The sequence below is a fragment of the Ursus arctos genome, unplaced genomic scaffold (genome assembly GCF_023065955.2).
Source record: "Ursus arctos isolate Adak ecotype North America unplaced genomic scaffold, UrsArc2.0 scaffold_36, whole genome shotgun sequence".
NCBI lineage: Eukaryota > Metazoa > Chordata > Mammalia > Carnivora > Ursidae > Ursus > Ursus arctos.
In genome coordinates, this window is record NW_026623050.1 from 512233 (window position 1) to 531810 (window position 19578).

At 44.7% G+C, this 19578-nt stretch overlaps 1 protein-coding gene across 1 annotated transcript in view; it reads right to left on the minus strand.

Moving 5' to 3' along the window:
* RYR3 (ryanodine receptor 3) overlaps positions 1-19578 on the minus strand; it is a 586345-nt gene that overhangs the window by 71212 nt on the left and 495555 nt on the right. The window contains exons 60-66 of the mRNA XM_044392456.3: positions 17050-17165; positions 16431-16498; positions 15361-15482; positions 10691-10740; positions 10231-10291; positions 8097-8335; positions 6588-6669 (exon numbers count right to left, since the gene is read on the minus strand). Coding sequence (XP_044248391.2) covers positions 6588-6669; positions 8097-8335; positions 10231-10291; positions 10691-10740; positions 15361-15482; positions 16431-16498; positions 17050-17165 — 738 coding nt within the window. The remainder of the gene's footprint in view (positions 1-6587; positions 6670-8096; positions 8336-10230; positions 10292-10690; positions 10741-15360; positions 15483-16430; positions 16499-17049; positions 17166-19578) is intronic.

The window sequence follows — 19578 nt, forward strand, 5'->3', positions numbered from 1 at the left end:
AAGTAGTGGGAACCAGTCACGGGTTGGTCACAGCAGAGCTGGTACTGAGATAGCTCTTCTCCCTCCTGGACCTGGGCTTAGTCTGGGAGTTGTACTGGCTAGCTGAGTAGGTCCTTTCTGCTAGTGAGGCATACAGCGACAGTGCTGGCTTGAAGGGTCCTGTACGAGCGCTCACATCTGTTGCTTTCTGATGAATGAGAGACCAGAGCCATCTGTTTTTCCATCGTCAATATCTTCTGTCAATTACTGGCATTCGGTCACTGTCAGACTACACACCTGTTATGTGTTACACACGTGATGGCAGTTCCCAAATAAGGAGGAGAATGTCTTCAAACTAATACTAGGCGTCCTTTGTTAGACCACGATACAAAGGTAATTAGTGGAAAATGCAGGTGACAGGTCTATACGTAAGAAGTGGATGGGGCTTACAGTGTTCAAATATATCTGGTTTACCTTCCTTTATGTCTGGCCAGAGTGAGTGCGTGCTGGGTATATGAAGCCCGCTAGCAGAATCCCCGGGAGCTGAGGGTGTCAGGCTGCATCTTGGGGGATGTTATGGAACCATCATGGGGAAAACTGCCAGCTAGACAGGGCACACTTGGAGCCAGGAGCAAATGCTTACTCGCCTACCACAGTTCTGTGGAAACAGAAAGGCATTCAACCCTCAGGGTTCCCTTCAGCTCCCCACCAAAACCGGAACTGAAGGCTGTGTTACTTGCCCTTCCCTGTGGTAACAGCCAACAATTCCAACAGCACCAAGAAGCTGGAGTGTCAAAAGTGTAGGGTCTCTGGACATGTAGAACAAGCATTTACTACAGGTGGGGGGTAGCTAGGGGACCCATGGCCTGTTGAGGAGTAAGCCACAGAGTCTGAACATTAGCCTCTGTCTTCCAGACAGTAAAAAGCCCTTCTCCTTAGAACCCTGAAGCAATGCGATAACATAACATATTTATGGTCTAATTATGAGAATTAGGATCAACGTGCAACTTCGTTAGAGCAGAGGAAGAGACACACTTGAATTGGCTTAAAAATGTGATCTTAATTGGTCCTGAAAAAATAACTTCATATGGTTATCTGGGGTAAAATCAGAGTCTGCTGACAGGCAAGAGGAAGCTGCTGGACCAGAGGGAGGAGGGTGGAGGGAGAGGGTGTGTGGGTGAGTGAGTAGAAAGCTGTCTTGGAATCTGCCTCCCCACCCCCCATCTTCTGTCACATTACCAAACTTACGAAAAAAGTCACCTTTTGATTAATTTAAAGGACAATTAATATATGTAGTTTTAATCCCTATCTTCTATCTTCTTCTTAGGCTCAGCTTTTAGGGGACTAGCTGATAGCTCGCTTAGCTGGGAAGTGTTTAGGCAGACAACTCTAAGATCAGCCTCCAGCAGGCAAGCCTGTCCTCAGTCAGGCATCACTTTCTAAGGTGATGGCACAACCTTATCCTTGCGCTGGAGGTGTGGCTGTGAGATTCCCCCATCCGGTCCGCTCTGGGGGCTGAGCAGCAGCCCTCAGACAACAGACGTCCTCTGTGTCCTGTGTCTTGTGCTGGTGCTGCCCTGCTGGGAGGCGCGGGAGTGAGGCTGGGGCTTCTCTGTGGGAACCTTCGGCACCACCACGACCTCCCTTCTGAGCAAGCCTCACTGTTTCTACCAGCCACAGTGGCCACTGAGGAGAAATACTCTATTTCCTCAGTCTTGCCTTTCTGGGAGGAAGAAAGAAGGAGCTAAGCTGTGAGGGTGAAAGAAATGCCACAGGGAGAGCACTGATGCAAGAAAATCTGGGCACAAATCAGGATGACAAGGGGATAAGGTCCAATCTGAGCTCAAACTCTATTTGGCCCAGCAAGATGAACCTCAGAAACACTGGGGCCTGAGTTGCCCTGGTGATAACTGGACCAATTCTTCTTCTCTGTTCTCTTTCTCTCATCAAAGTCCCGATCTCACAAAAGTGGATTTCTAGAAAGTTAGTCTGGTGCAAAGGCAACCTGTGGGGGCAAGACACAGTTTTCCAGCGTTGTGCTGCCTCGGGGACATGCACTCCCTGTGCTCTCTGATATTAATTCCTGACAAATCTGGGTCTCAACAAGCTCACAGCAGGGCATTTTCTAGTCTAGGGCACACAATGGTGCTAATTAGCCATTCGGCCAACCGGAATAAGCAACAGTTCTCCTGGTTTCCCTGTGAAAAGTTCTGTGAAAGTAGAGCCCAGAAGTCTGCCAATGACCTTGGCCCCCAGCCCCCAAGAGGGACTGAGCAAAGACCTGCTGTTAGAACACTTCCCTGGTCATTAGCGCCCCCCCAGCGGGGCAGGGTGGGTATGGCCAGAGCAGAACAAGGGTTACTGAAATAGCTGGAGCCACCAAAGGGTCTACTTGAAGAGTTCATTTACTGGATATGGAACTCTCTTCCTCCTTCCCATTCAGTTCTTACTGCCTAGTACGGTATTTTTCATATAGCAAAACTTGGTCAATGGTGACAGAGGGAAGAGGGTGAGATCTGTATTTCAATTTTGTTACTTTCTAATTTGATAAGGTGGAGGCTCTCCTTGTCCATCTCTTGATTTTATTTCCATGGATCCAGATCTAGCCTCTCAAATGCCTATCGTTGGGGATCCGGGCAGAGCGAAAGTCATCACAGTAGTAAGAATTATGCCTTGCACATATCTGGTGCTTTGCAATTTTGAGAGTTCCTTCGTGCATGTTCAAAGGATGCTAAGGAGAGGAAGTAACATGCAGCAGAGGGGCAGAGTGGGGGCAGGCCACGGCTGTACAGCAGCGACACAAGTCACCGCAGAGGTTTAGGGAAGGTGTCGACGTTTGGTCAGAGGGGGCAGAGCAGGAAGGAATAAGTATCTCTAAAGTGTGAAGGGGAAAAACACAGTTTTCATTTGAAATAAAATGAAGGTTCCATGCTTAAATCAATTTTCAAGTTTCACTTCTTGACCGACCCCCCTCAAATGCTGTGATTAAAGTCTCTCCACATCAAAGAAGGCAAGTATTCTCCATGGTTAAATGCACAAGAACCTTAACCCTTTGCTGAAAATTTGTTGAAAACTCTACTTGTCAGTGACCTCAGTGTTGTCTCAATTGGAACATGTTCCAAAAGAAAGGTCTCTATTCTGTTTCAGTGACTTTCTTCTCTTTACCATCAACCCTATCACTGAGGTGTCTGGAATCTCTCCCATCCACAATGCTCACACAAGCTGCTGGAAACCAAATATTTAGTGGTTCCTTGCAACCCTGCAGACATTCATTAGCCAAGGAAACTTTAGCAAAAGGTGGTAGAGAAATGGTACATTTGACTGAAGTTTCCTCCCTAAAGCGCACAAGAAATGGGGTAAAAATTGGGAAGACATTGGGATCTTTGCTGAATGAGAAAATGTGTGATAATGTCAAGCCACAAAGTATGGACCAAATCAAGTGGGGACGCTGAAACTGAAACATAATTTCTGGACTAACAGCAGAGTGTAGAAATCTCTGGAAATAAATATGGGGATTCTGAGGAGCCCAGAATATGAACTTGTCCTTGAAACAATGAGGAAAAAGGGGTGAGGGGAGCAGGGAGACCTGCTGGGGATGCAGGACCAGGTTCATATTTCAGAGAGGCAGGCAGGACAGAGTAGGGAAGAAGGGTACATGCCGCCTGCCATTCCTGTGACCTGGACTCTGAGGCTGGAGAAGCCACTGGAGGGGAAGTGGAGTGCAAGAGTGAGAAGAAACCTGTCCTGTAGCTGCTGACCCAAGCCCTCTACCAGATGGAATAAACCTACTTTAAATGACTATACAAAAGCCCTATGTCTTTAGGACGCACTAAAAACTTTACCTGTGACCTCTTACCTGGGCCACTTGCTTATTTTGGGGGAGGAACCACACCGAAGGCTAGAGGTGGATGTGGCCTAGAGCTAAAGGCACTGTGGGTAGTGTGAGGGGGTCCTGAGCCAGTTTGTCAGCTCTGAAGCTGGATGAAGTTTTTTCCCCACAATCCTTACACACACACACACACACACACACACACACACACACACGTGTGCACACATGCTCCTTTCCGTTCTTGAGAACTAGCAATGTAGCTAACAATCAAGAAATACATGAGAAACATGGTTCCAAGGAAGAATTCTCCAGAAAAAAATACAGAAAAATTCTTTTCAATACATTCGTAGAAAATAAAAAGAGTCGGGAACATGGAGAAAGTTTGAGAAATATCTTACAAACCCCAAACAGGAAAGAGCCACTAGCTAAAAGTTACTTGGGAGAAAATGGGAAATGTGGAAGATTAAGGAAAAGCCAACAAATAGACACAATTTCTCTCTGAATAACAGCTAGGAAAAAAAACCAAAACACGATTACATAATAAAGTGAAAGATCTGTAAAAAAATGGAAGACCCAATTCTGAACACTGAGTTCTGAGGAGACGCTGAGGGGACTGATACAGAATAAACACATCCTGGAACATATTATAGGAACTTAATGAGCTTCAAGACTGAAGAAGGAATCCAATGAACAGCCAGGTTCTCCCCTCCCACTGCAAAGTCATGTGTAAGTAAATCACCTAGCCCAGGGCGCACTGTTGGAACACAAAGAAGCAAAGTCTATATGCTTCTGAGGGAAAAAAAAAAATATGACCCAAGGATTTCATACCACAGAAATTGTTCACATAGTCAAGGGGTAATATTCCAAAATACGCAAGGATTCAAGAGTATCTAAGAACTCTTACAGAAATAAGTACTTAATGATGAACCTGGCCAACCAAGAGACAAATCACAATAAAAAATTTGGAATGGGAAAGTCATAGTTTAGGATTGTCTATTTGGTGAGTCATTAAAATACAAACTAAGGTAAACAACTCAGGGAATATTGGTCCTAGAATAGAATGTAAATGTTATAAGAAATTATTATTATTATTATTATTATTATTATTATTATTATTATTTTAGAAAGAGAGTGCATGTGTGTGTGCAAGTGGGGCAGGTCTGGGGGGGGAAGGGCAGAGAGAGAGGGAGAGAGAAACTTAAGCAGGCTCCATGCCCAGTGCAAAGCCCCATGTGGGGCTCAATGCCATGACTCTGAGATCATGACCTGAGCTGAAATCAAGAGTTGGATTCTAAACTGACTGAGCCACCCAGGTGCCCCTGTTTTAAGAAATTACATAGCAAAAAAGGAAATGTAGAAAGGATAGGAAGTAGCTAGGAATATAAGTGTACTAAATTTGCTTACCTTTTTAAAGTAGAAAGGTAATGATTATTTTATCTAAATAATAAATCTAAAGATAGTTGAACGATACAGGAATTAAGTTTTTAGTTTCATCCAATAGGACAAAGTTGCAAAGAAAAATGGATATTATGATCCCACATGTGTACGAATGTACATGTGTAGAAAATATCTGGGATGACACACCAAATTGTTAATAGTGGTTTCCTTTGGGAATTGGATCAGCTTGTTCAGATCCAAGACTTCTGAATACCATTTCTGCTACCAAAATGTGCACTGGTTTAAAACTACAGCTAATCTGACAGCTGAGAATGGTAAAGGTCCAGGGTCGTATCACATAGAAACTCATTAAACACTAAAGTAACAGCCTCATGTCCCTTGGGCTTTTGTGCAAGCTTTAACCACAGGAACTCTGGAAGCTATTTGGAACCTGTGATTATGAAGAAATAGACATTTCTTTAATGTTTTTTGGTCATTAGCACATGATTTAGCTTGGCTATACAGTACTGCTTCTCCAGTCCCATACCAGCTATCTGTTAAAAAACAAAATTCAGCTGAGTAAATCTGAAGATCTCATTGTCTTCAAGTGATTCATGAATCTGGCAACATCCCATCTAGCAAGTAGCAGAGTGCCTGGAGAAGATGGTACAAAATGGAAAGTTTTTATAAGAAGAAGAGTGGGGCAACAAAGTTACAAGCCAGAGAAAAAAAAGAAAAGGTTGTTCCAGGCTAGGTAGCTATCTCTCAGGGGGAAGGAGGTCTTGTCATGCAGATTACCTCATCTTCCTTTAGGGAGGGGGAGGGCCCTTGTGACAGATTACCTCATTGGCACCTATCAGAAAAGTCCTGATTTACCAGTTAAGATTTATATTTCTGCAGGAGGTTGAAACTGCAATTAGGGGGGCACCTGGGTTAAGTGTCTGCCTTTGGCTCAGATCATGATCCTGGGATCACGATCTTGGGATCGAGCCCCATGTGGGGCTCCCTGCTCAGCAGGGAGTCTGCTTCTCCCTCTCTCTCTGACCCTCTGCCCTGCTCGCGCTCACTCTCACGCTTTCTCTAATAAATAAAAATCTTAAAAAATAAAAAAATAAAAGAAACTGCAGTGAGGTTATGTATTAAGCCCTTTTTTGGTGACTTAGCCTGGCCCAAGTAATGCCAATTTGGGCCTTTGGTTTTCTTTTTAAGGCAGCTCCACAGAAGTCACAACTCTCAATAGCCTCACTACATCTTAATATTGCCGTAAACACTTGATGACCCAGGCTCAAAATCACCATCCCATTTCAGCGAGCATTTTGATTTTGCTGCACTGAAAAGATGTTGTTAAGTGTTGAAAGACTGTAAGTAACATTTTTCTAAGCCTCTTCCGTTCACTAATTACCTTTCAACATAGATATTCTTTCCGGTCCCAAGGGAGTAGAGGCTGCACAGGATGTGGTAGCATGAAAGCTGCACATCACCTACTGGAAAGAACAAAAAAGAGCAGTCATTACCATGCTTCAGTCCCAGCGCTCCACTTGGGCACAGGAAAGGGTCCACCAACAGAAAATGCGCTGCCATCACCCAGGAGCTGAAGACAGCACGTGCGCGTGCACCGCGCGCTGGCCCCCGCCCCCTTACGCACGATATAGTCCCTTTCTCCCCAGATGCTGGTTACTGAACTGGGGGAGAACCCACTGACAGGAGGACACCCTCCACTGAGCCATCTCCGTTCCTTTGGCGGCTTTTGATGTGAGCCGTATTGCTTCTCCCGGAAAGAAATCATTTGATCAATGAGATCCATATGGGATTTTTTTTTCTTTCCAATAGAGGGAGACCCTATAGTTAAGTTTTAGGCATAGTAACATTTCCTTCCTTTGAAAGGAAGAATGCAAGAAATCTGAAGTTTGAATGAGTCTTTTGTTAATTTCCTAGGAAGATATGTAGACCATCCCTACCTCTTTAGCCACAGACCAAAATTTCTCAGGTCCACCTGCCCCAAGTTCTCTGATGGACGTTTTTTCAAAAACAATTCAATGATATCATGATTGTGCCATGTTTCCTGAGGGAAGGGCATGTTCCACTTAGGAAGCCAAAGAGTTGGACCTCTTAGAGAGAACAATCCATCGGCTACATGCCCCTTCAATGTCTGGAACTCATAGTAAGGCAGGGACTAATTGAACATAACGAGAACTAATTTAATTTTTAGGTTTTCAACAAGGAAGGGCATTCTTTCCATGACATGAAATAATGAGTTTGGATGTTTCTCCATCCCTTTGCCCTCCTCCAAGGAAATAACTGATTTTCAGTTGTTCGGGGATATAGAACTCACAGCCTCAGTTATCGACAGTTGGTTAAATTGAATTAAATCATGTGCCAACATTTAAAGTGTGAAACTGAGCTTGGTGGCAGAATATTTGCACTAGGGGCTATATGTGGTACTAAAATGTAAACTGAAATAAAACCCACTGACTATGGTCTTCCTCTGAAGGCTCAGATAATGAAACGTTAGCAGTTTTCCTCTGCTCCTGGTATCCAATGAATACATTAGGGCTTCTTAACAGGAAAATTGGTATCTGAAAAACCCTGGGAGCAAACCTATATCCCCTGCTGGATTACTCAGATAACCTTTTCAAATTAAGTGGGAACACAATGGCTGACAGCTAGGCCAGTGGGTGGAAAATTCTGGTCCTGAATAATAGTGAGGAAAAGGTGAAATATTATATACTCAAATTGGAGGATTTCTGCTCCTCTAAGTATTTATTACTTCATTTTTAAACCTAAGAAGAAAACAGTATGAAATAATTATCTCTCTGTTCTGCTTTCAAGGTCACCTCATGTGAATGAGTCACACAGTTCTCATCTGGGGCCACGTGCACAGAGCTCCGCGGTAGACAGGAACAGGACTCACAGAGTAAATCCACCCCGAACTGGTGCTGAGCAACGTGCTCAAAGATGGACGTCAGGATGGGGAGCAGGGCTGCCGTGGTATAGTTAATATTCTGAGACACGCCTTTAATCTGCGTCCTGGAATGGGTAAACTTCCCCAGCTTCAGGTTTTCTGAAGTCTTCTCTAAGTCTTCTGCAGCATTTTCAAAGAACGCTCGTAAGCCGGCCTTGACCAGCTCTGAGCCTGACTTCATGACAGTCCTGTAAGCAAACGATGTTCCAGACCAGAAGCATAATCATAATCCAAACCTTTGGCCAACCCCCTTCTTCAAACTGGTGACTTGCAGTTTAACCCGGGGAGACACTGGACACGCCAGTCAACTGAAAACACTGAGTCAGAAGTGGAGAGAGAGCAGTTAGCATCCAGGAAGCCATCCGGATCACGCAATCCCGAGGGGGCTGACAACAGGATGGCGTCCTCTGTTGGACAGAGTCAGCACTCCACTCTTGAGGAAACACAGAGGAGGGTTTAGGATGAAACTGATCTTAGTCATCCGTTATCAATATAGGGTTCCAGTGGGCTACATTCCTCCATAAATAACTAATTGAAAGGAAGGAAAGGTGAGTTTTTCTTAGAGTTCATTAGGGGATAAGCTACTTTCATAAGGAGTAGCTAGAAATATTAGCTCTCTTATGATGCAGGACCTCTTAGAGAGAACAAAGATGTCAACTGAAGTTTAGATTTCTATTAGCTTATAGGGTTGTCCTAGCTTGGAAAAGGGAAGGGAACAGGAACAGAAAGCCCCCTTTAAAATGGACAGCTTCATCAGACGGCTGAAAAGAAACTACAGAAATGTGCCCTGTGGGAATGGAGATTAGCCTTCCCTCAAAACTATTTTATAAAACTTAGAAATGGAACAAAGCTTACAAGTCAACTATTATTTTCCATATTTTGGCATCTTATTCACAAGATTATGACAGGCTTGCTTCAAGGACAGATGCTTTTTATCTACAGCATTTTCAGGATAATTATCCAACCAACCAGAAAAATAAAAACAAAGAAATGAAGTCAGTGAGGCTTGCTCCTAGCCTGTAAGGAACCATGAGCTATCTTTGTAACTTTCTAGTCTTGGGTTTTGTCAGGAACGATTATCAAACATGCTGACCTGCATTTAAAAAAAAAAAGACGGGGCGGGGGCGGGGGGGGGGGGGGACTCTCTCCCAAGGCAGTCCACGTGCTCCTGGCAAGAAAGGTTCCTCTTCCCAGCCACAAGGGATCTGATCCCCTGGGGTGCCTTGGCCTGCTTCTATGAATTTGTGCTGTCTTAGTATTGCCATGTTTGTTTCTTGTTCTAGGGGTTCAGACCCCTCAAATCCCCTTTAATTATCCTTAACAATTTTTTGGTAACCATTCTTAGTTTGTAGTAGATTTCTGTCTTGTGGCCAGTCCTTCAGTTCATTTCTCTCTTTTGCATACAATTTTTGGAAGCGTGTCCTCCCCCCAATTTTGACAAGGGGCTCTGGTTGACGAGCGTGTTAAAGAAAGCTCCCTGTCTGTCCTTGCCACTCCTCCTCTTCCTCATCTCATCAGATCATTTATGTTTATATTACTGGAACTTACACATGTATTTGTTAAGACCTCTTTCCCTTTCAGCCATCTTTCCTGCAAGACCGTCAGGCCAAGGGTTCAAACCCATCTTTGTCTCTGGTCTTTTTATCACACATCCCTGCACCTCCCTCCTTGGCTGCTTGGGATTCACAGTGCTACGGTTTCCATCCCAGGATGCTTATGGCCTCACCACCCATTAGGAAGCTCTTCCTTTTTTCTGTGGAGAATGAGGGACAAAGTGGCACTTTGCTCTATTACATATTTTATCTTCCGAAAGATGAATTTCTCAGGAAGAGAAGACAAGAATTGATCAAACGCTCAGCTTTTAGCGCGCAGTACATGTCATGACAGTGGCTCTCCATCATGTGAGCGGAGAGATGGAGAGTGCTAATGTCAGGCTAAGATTCATTTCCTTCCTGTTCCCCCCGCCCTCCCCCGCCCAGCTCCTGCAGAGCAGTGACATGTCTTCTCTTCTATATGGTAAGTGAAAAGAGAGGGTCAGAGAGGGAGTCTTGAGAAACTACTGGAAAAAACCGGGCAGACTTACCTTGTGTCAAGTGTCTGAGCTAAGATGTGAAGACAGCTCACCATTGTAGTAGAATCGCTCCCTAGAACCAAAAATATCACCGGTGACTCCCCAAACCCTTCAGCCTGTCTTTTAAATGCAGTCTTCTCAATATGCACAAACCGCAGCATAATTAACCACCAACACACAAAGTGCCAGACCTATGTGCGGGGACAATGCATTTATCTCTGGCCTGACACATCTGCTGTATGATGGATGTTAGAGGCAGAGCTTAAAACATTCATTGGTGTGGAAAATTTGAGCTGTTAAAGGTGCAGAGAGGTCATTTATCAGACTTCGGACCAATTTTCTATGGCAAATTTAGGTGACACCTTCGTCCTAAGGCTCAGGTTGTCTGCAGGCGCCGACATGAAGGCAAAATGCAAGTTAAGGATAATTACAGGGAGGAGTGAGGCTTTCAATGATACTTCTCTTCACTTACCAAAGAGGGAAATCCTGTGTCGAACAAGAGCAGCGAGTTTGCAGAAGAGGCTGAAGCAGAAAAGAAGGCGAGTGGGAAAGGCACAGAAATCCGAGGACTGGTTTGTACCCTCCCTCCCCCAGGCCGCCAAACTTTATAACAAAGAGTACAGAATGGATTTCTAGGAAAATGCACCGTGTTCCTCTCCAAGACTCCTCTGGACCACACGAGGAAAATGTGTGCTCCTCGCTGTCTTGTTGGAGAACCATGAAGTCACCTTGGAGGCAGCCCGGACCTCACAGGACATGATCCTTCTGCAACAACTGCAGTATTTTGCAGTGACCAGGTTATCTCTTGCTATGGAGTACTATGTGCTGACACATTCATCTGTAGGACATTCGGGAATAAATGAGGATTCTGACAGGGATTGTGCTTTTTCCACCACTGCGACAGATTGCAAGCCATTTTGCAGCCATCACTGGGGTGGGAAGCTTCCGCTGGGAGGTGGGCAAGCAGGTGCGAACAGAAGAAAATTAACAGTTCAGGGACGGGGGATCCTGTGCTTGGACAAAAACATTTTTAGGAAATTGCTTTTCTTGTCATTTCCTACTAGTCGATGGACCTGACCGAGTGGCTGTCCTAGCTGTGCCCCTCCCTGGAAGCTAGGAAAGCCCATCTGCTATGCTCTGGTGCTTTTTGACCCTACCCCACGTTTTCGCCCATATTTTCTATCATGGAACCCTTTGGAGGCCCAGCTGTATCTTAGTGTTCTGCTTTCTGTGGCATCTGGTAGAGAGCCTTGTGCACTTAGGAAAGAGCTCTATAAATGTCTCTGATCATACCACTGATGGACCCTTCCCCACTATGGCCGCGATGTGACCTGTATTGCCAATGGCTCTGGGGAGGAGGCTGCTCAGACTGACACCATTTGGCACAGCTAGGCAAGAACTTTGCAATGCCTTCAGCAAGCATTCCTTCCTGGTGGAACACAGAGGGGAAGGTAGACTACAAACACCTGCTAATGGGCCAAGGGCTTCCCAAGGTGAAGTGCAGAAGCCCTTCCCAGTTTCTCATTCATAGGTTGTTGCAGGCTTCCTGACCCACGTGGGGCAGAAGTCTTTTCTGGAAGAGCTCAAATAGAGAAGAACTATATCCTGAGTGTTGGCAGAGATCAAAACTCGCTCCCCTTTATGTACTGAAGTGCTGAATCACTATACACCTGAAACTAATATTACACTAGAGTTTGTGAACTAACTGGAATTGAAATAAAAACTTAAAAAAACCCAAACTTCATTCTTATGTTCCATAAATGAGTGAAACCATATGATAATTGTCTTTCTCTGCTTGACTTATTTCACTTAGCATAATCTCCTCCAGTCTCGTCCATGTTGCCGCAAATTTTGGGTAATTGTTCTTTCTGATGGCTGAGTAATATTCCATTGTATATATGGACCATATCTTCTTAATCCAGCCATCTGTTGAAGGGCATGTCGGCTCCCTCCACGATTTAGCTATTGTGGACAATGATGCAATGAACATTCGGGTGCATATGCCCTTTCTCTTCACTACGTCTGTATCTTTGGGGTAAATACCCAGTAGTGCAATTGCTGGATCATAGGGTAGCCGTATTTTTAATGTCTTGAGGAACCTCCATACTGTTTTCCAAAGTGGCTGTACCAACTTGCATTCCCACCAACAGTGTAAGAGGGATCCCCTTTCTCTACATCCTCTCGAACATTTGAATGAAGGGGGGGTAAACAGAAGGGGGAATGAACCACGAGAGACTATGGATTCTGGGAAACAAACTGAGGGCTTCAGAGGGGAGGGGAGTGGGGGATCGGGATAGACTGGTGATGGGTAGTAAGGAGGGTACGTATTGCATGGAGCTCTGGGTGTTATATGCAAACAATGAATCATGGAACACTACATCAAAAACTAAGGATGTACTATATGGTGACTGATATGATAAAAAATTATTATTAAAAAAAAAACAACAAACTTGTTCACTTTTAAATGGCTTTCAATGAGTGCCCTAAGTCTACTGAGCTGTCTACTGGACAATCATAGCTGAAGTCCCCTGTGGGAAGTTATTTATTTCTGCAGTGGGAATAAGCTGGAAACCCTGGCCTAGAGCTTCAGAGAACTCAGAATAAGTTAACAGAAATCTGACAGCTTGCAAGTGTGAAATTAAATAGGGACTGCTTTTTTTGCTCTTCCCATTGTGTCCACTTTTTAAAGAGCTGTGTATTTGATTTAAAAAAAAAAAAATCATGGACTTAGGGGTGGGAGAGAGCCTGGAGGGACACGAGCCCCATGGCTCTGCCATGACTAGCTGGGCTGTCCTGGTGGAGCCACTTACCTGCTCTGGGCCTTGGTTTTCTCATTTCTAAGTAGGGAGTAATCACAAGATCCTCTTAGTTTTTAGAATTAGGGGCTGATCAACACAGATATTTCTGGTGAAATGCGTCAAAGCGGACACATGGCTCTGTACAAATACAAAGTACCGTTTCCCTAACTAAAGCAGATGGTGGAGTTGTTCGATCCTAACACTAACCAGGCTCTGCTTGCTGTCAGAAGTGCGTGCCCAGGCATGCCAAGCCAGGACCCGAGGTTTTCAAAGGCCCCTTCCTGCCCCCTATGGGGCCCATAATGTACGTAGAAGCACTGTCCTTAGCCCAGTGTTACGAGGGGCCGGAGCTCCCAGGTGCCTTCCCGTCTCCGGATATGCAAGTGACAAATCAAAGGACCACAGAGGAGAGAGGGTGGTAGCCCTGCTGAATGGCAGCAGGTGCAGAAGAGGTGGGGCGGAGGGGAAGGACACGGACAAGAGGGGTCTGGAGGTGTGAACACATTTGGTGCAGATGCTGCTGCTTCTGTGGGAGGGCGGCAAGCACACCGATGGATCTGGAAGCTATTTGCAAGGCTGATCAGAGGCAGGTTGTCTTCCAGCCGTGACAAATGGTGCCTGGCTGAACAAATGTTACATTTCCATGAATTAACAATCTCACAAAAATAGATGAAGAAGACAGGCACACCTGCCCTCTATTGGATTATCTGAATATCTCACTCTGCCCCTCATTTCCTGAACTTCTTACCAAATAGACCAGTACATCCTGAAAATATTTAGGAAATCTTTGATCAGCAACTGATGCTAAGTGTATCTCATTTTGATAGCAGGGGCTCCTCCTTTCTAAATAAATGAGATTAAGTAATGACTGCAGAAAAAAATGGCACTCCATGTGGATACAGAGGACTTCCATGCTTGCCCTAACTTACTGCCTGGGTCGCTCTGAGGCACTGGCATGAACCAGACCAAACCTCAGTGTCCTCATCTGAAAAATGGAGAGAATATACAGGTGGTTCTTAGAGCACGGTGATGTTTCACAATGATATGCAAGAGTTACTGCCCACTTGTGTAGGGAGGAAAAACCAGCTCACTGTTAGCTTTGGCCTTAATAAATGTTAGCTAAATCCTAAGGTTGACTATCCTCATGAGGGTGGTGATATTTAATGGGGGGGTCTTTATAAGGTATACTGTAGGCGTCCACCATCAATGGCTGTTAGGGAAGGAGTTGACTGTTTCCATTATAGTTCTTAACTCTTTGCCATTTAGAGGTCTAACTCATTCCCTGTCATTCTCAATCAAATCAGAGAAGACCACAGGCATGGTGGAATTCATTTTTAGCCTGATCATAAAGCATCCTCTGCTCTCCTCTCTCTCTTGAGGTGTCCTCATGTTATGTCTACTGCGCTGAGAATGGAGGCTGGTGATCCTGGGGAACATTTTTTTTTTTCCTGTTTGGAACTTAAATTGAATTGTGTTGCTCTGGATTTCAAATATTGGATCATCCACAATAGGACTTGTTAAGATCGGATTCTTTAAAACAAATTTAAACTGAAAAAGCCTGGTAAGAATGGGATTGAAAACAGTGTTAATCTGTTTCTTCTCAATGTTGTGTGTTTGCCTGTTCAAGCTTCGGGATTGACTTTGCCTTTTTTTTTTTTTTTTAATAATTTTTTATTATGTTTGTCACCATATAGTAACTCATCCTTAGTTTTTGATGCAATGTTCCATGATTCATTATTTGCATATAACACCCAGTGCACCATGCAATATGTGCCCTCCTCAATACCCATCACCAGCCTATCCCAATCCCCCACCCCCCTCCCCTCTGAAGCCCTCAGTTTGTTTCCCAGAGTCCATAGTCTCTCGTGGTTCATTCTCTCTTCTGTTTACCCCCCCTTTATTCTTCCCTTTCTTCTCCTACCAATCTCCCTGCTATTTCTTATGTTCCATCAATGAGTGAAACCATATGATAATTGCCTTTCTCTGCTTGACTTATTTCACTTAGCATAATCTCCTCCAGTCCCGTCCATGTTGCTGCAAATGTTGGGTTATCGTTCTTTCTGATTGACTTTGCCTTTTTCTAAATGTTATTTCAGGATAAAAGTTGATCTGAGTATATAAATTTTTCCCAAGACCTACTGATACCTTCAAACAGTGCTCTTCTCTTGGTTGCCAAAATAATACACAGATAAATATGAATATAATTACTTTCAAAACCAAGATGATAACCAAAACCTCTGTGCCACCAATCATCAGGCCACAGTTCATTTCTCCGAAAGATTCACCACTGAGTCTCCAGGAGTTAAGCACATCGCCACCACGACCTTCTCGTTTGTAGACTCACCTGGCCACCATTTCTTTCTCCTTATGAGAGGCATAGCCGCCGCTGCTAAGGGGCTTCAACGGGGACGACAGGAAGTAGAGGCGGTGGTTGGTGAAGTACTGATCAACCAGTGGGAGGAGAACCTGGAAAATCCACCATAAATTAACTTCCAGGAAGCTAACCAAAGCCCCTCCTTTGATTCCTTTGAAAAAGTTCATTTTCCATGAGCAAAAAGCCTCTGAACATAGGCCCTGGAATTTCCAGGAAACACCATCCAGTGGATTGCAGTTTCCAACACATTTTCCTCTCGCACACCTCAAACCAGAGGCCTTGGGGATATGGGAACGGAGAAGACTGTTAACTAAGGGTCCCAAGAACTATGCATATGGTGGAGTCAGCATTTTCAGGACAGTCTGGTGATACATCTGTGCTCAGTCATGCCTTCTTGGGCACGGCGTCCAACAGGAACACTTGGGGCCTGGCCTAGCACTACCAGCCTTGAGCCTTCCATCTCTGCTTCTCAGGCACAGTTACCCCAAGGCTTCGAATGCATTCAGTCCTCTGAGTAGGGTTCCATGGCAGAGACTGCTCCCTGGTACCCAATTCATTCTTCCTTCCTTTCTCTTAGCAACAGAAACCCCCATGTTTTAGCTGGGCATGGGGTCCCCCAGCTACAGAATACATTACCCAGACTCCCTGGCAGCTGGGTGGATCTAAAAATGATGGAATTTTAGCCACGGGGATAGAACTTTAAGGGAGAAAAGCAGCTTGTCCCCTCTTTCCTTTTCCCCCTTCCCACAGATGTGGTACAGGTGAGCCTGTCTGGACCACACTGACACAGCACACTTTAGGGGACACTGGAGCACCAGGAAAGGAAGCACCAAGTCCCGGAGGGGACGGCGTGCCGCGGAACGGGCTGCCTGCCCCTTCAGACCACCCTCTTGCCTCTGGACTGTTGCACAACACACACGGGCCCATCTCATCGAAGCCGCTGGAGTTTCGGATATCCCTGCAGGTGAGCTTAACTTGCACCCTCAATTGTGTAGATTCTAAGAAGAAAGTGATTTGGTTAAATGCAGGGAATCACTTACTTTGGCAAAGAATTTGATCTCCTGGTCGTGGGGAGACTTTTCCGTTTTCCCACTGCTGACAATGGCTTCTACAAAGACAAAAGTAACACAAAGTTGGCCACAGTTAAAGAAAACAAAACCAAAAACAGTCACAGCATCGTAGAAACAGAGCGGCTTTCCTAAGGGCCATGGAAAGGCCATTAGATTTATACGAAGTATCTTCTATTTTACCAAGGACTTTCTAACCGTGCTGGTTAGTTGCTTCTCCTGTCAATTCTCTCAGCGGTTTCACTACCCTTTCCTCCACTTTGCTGATGGGGAAAGCAGCTTCAGAGAGGTTGAGTCATATGCCCACAGTCACAAAGCAAAACAATGGCAAAGTTACAATAGGATGAGTTATGTGCAAAATGACACATGGCTCAATCAAACCCTGAAACCAAGGATGAAACATTTTTTTTAAAAAAGGGGGACAAAATCTCAGCCACCGTTCCCCCCCCCAAACCATACGATGTCTAAATGAATCACGAAGAGCTACAGTAGGAAAGCATCATCCCTTGATAAAGGAATACCACATTCTTTTTGAGAGTACAAAATATTAAGGGAAGCACACATTTGGGGGATATGTCACAATGATACTTACCCAAATGGGCAATAAACTCTTGGGCGGAATCAACATATTTCAGGATCTTCTTCAAAAATTTAGAGGCAAACCTCTTTTCCATGGAGGAGGCATCCAGCTCCATATCCTTCACACCTCTAGGTTGGAAATGGGTAAACCCCAGGAAGTAACAGAGATGACTTTGTGACTTCGGAGCAGCAGCAATCCTATCTGCGTTGACTTTACTTTCCAAATGTTAACGGTTATTCTGGCTCAGTGACCTGATTTGTCATCTGACTGTTCACCCCTTGCACTTGGAAGCTGCCTCCCTGAGCACACAGCACCTGCACTAGAATCTTATCTGAGAAGATGTTTCAAAGTATCTTTATCATTCATTCAACAAGTATGGAGCGGGGGGTAAATCAGAGAAGCAAACAAAATGCCTGCCTCCAGGGAACCTATATGCTAGCTGTAAACAGACACACGTAATATATAAAACAAAGCATAAATTATGTGGAATGCTAGAAGTTAATTAGCATTATGAAAAAAGAAAAATCAAAGCAGTATGAAAGGGCCCAAGAGTGCCTGAAGGGGGGAGGCAAGCAGACTGTAGTGTCACACGGGCAATCACTGCTGGTTTCATGGGGAGATGACATTGGAGGAAAGGCTTGAAGGAGGTGAGGAGGTGAGCCATATGGCCATCTGGGCTAAGAACTTTCCAGGCATATGGAGCGGTGGTGCAAACGTCCTGAGGCAGGAGCACGCATGCCGAGTTGAAGGCATACAGCAGATGCTAGCGTGGACGGCATCGAAGTGAGCAGGCAGTCAGAGAAACATGAGGTGGTTCGTAAATCGTTAGGGCCCTGTGGGTCATCCTCAGCGTTTTGCTTTTGCTCTGAGTTCTGTATAGGGGAATGACTGACGTTATAAAAGAATTATTTCAGTCGCTAGGTTTAAAATTGACGGTGGGGCACAAGGGTTGAAGCAGGTGGCCTGGGGCAGAGGCTCTTTCAGGACTGATGGTGACAGCGTGGAACGGGTGAGCAGTGGTCAGATTCTAGATATCTTTTAAAGGCAGAACCATCAGGATTTCCTGAAGGACTGGATATGGGGTGGGGGAAAAAGCGCAGTCGAGGGTTTTGGCTTGAGCGCCAGGAAGAATGGGCTGTCACGGAGTGGTGGGGAAGCTGAGGGTGCAGCAGGTTGGAGGCGTGAGTGGTGGGGAAGCTGAGGGTGCAGCAGGTTGGACGCGTGGGTAATGGATGATGAGTTCTCCTGGCTGACGGGGCTCTCGCTTCCTTGTCTGCACACCTGAGTGCCCTCCGTAGGGTCTGGCACATGGTAAATACTGCTACTAGCATACGTTTGCTGAATTCATCACCTTTTTCCTTTCCCCCCTATTTCCTTGAGTTCCTTTTTAGGTGTGGGAAAGAGGAATTTTTCATTTCTGTGAGCAAGTTATTTATCAGCAAATCACAGGGTGCTAAGAACAGGATTAAAACGACGAAGGGAGTATTTCTCAAATGCTTCCCCAGAGGCGGTCTCCTGCTGTCTGACCTTTCCTGCTTGACAATACGGCAAATAAGTTTTGTTATTTTTTCATATGAGCTACAATAGAAATATTTGTATAGATTTTTGTTTGTTTTTGCCGTTCAGTGGCAAAATTCTGTAGGAAACTAAAAGCAAAAATAGCAGCTGGCTCAGCAAACATTTCTTTTAGGAGGAATGGTTATATCAGAATAGGAACACTGGCTTGTCTGCCACCCTTCAAGGGACTCAGCAAGCATGACCCATGGAGCACAGCCCACCACTGACATCAGACCAGCGTGGAAATAAGTTCTACCTTAAAGACTAAAGCAGCTAAGACCATACTCACATACAACACTCCTCTAGATAATTCTGACAAACCTAAGTTTGAGATAAAAAGTCTCAGGAAATCTTGACGGATTCCATCTCCTCAGTGGAGTCACACCTTCAAAAGAATCAGTTCTCTTCATTCAAAGACTTTGTCAGTTATGCGCACTGTTGTTATCATGTAATTAAATATCATTTAAAACAACAAAGTAAAAGTGTGAAGAGGACTGCTGGTTCTGTGAGAGCTAAGCTGCATATTTTGCAAAGGCCTGGAATTGTGTTTCCAAATACACAGTTTCTGAATTAGGTATGGGGGAGATAAATGTAAAAGACCGGGGAGGAAGTTGAAAAAAAATCTAGAAGAATACTGTTCTTCCAAGGTTGTATATGTGCTGTAATTCTCGCTGCTCTATAAAAAAGCCCAAGTCCCAGAGCTTTGAGGATGTACTACGGATATGGTTTATAACTCAATCAATCAAACAACAAAGAGAAGCTGCTGGGGCCTACAGTGCAGGATTTGTGAATGAATGCATGTTTATATGCTTCAATTTAAAATGAGATGTTTAAAGTGTATATGTATCATTTGTCATGATTCTTTCCTATAACTGGTTTTTAAAAATGGATATTGACTGGCCCTGTTCTCATTTCAAAATACTAACCGCTACCCTTCCTCTCATCTGTTTTGCAGGCAGGTGAGTAAATACCTGGAGAGGGAGA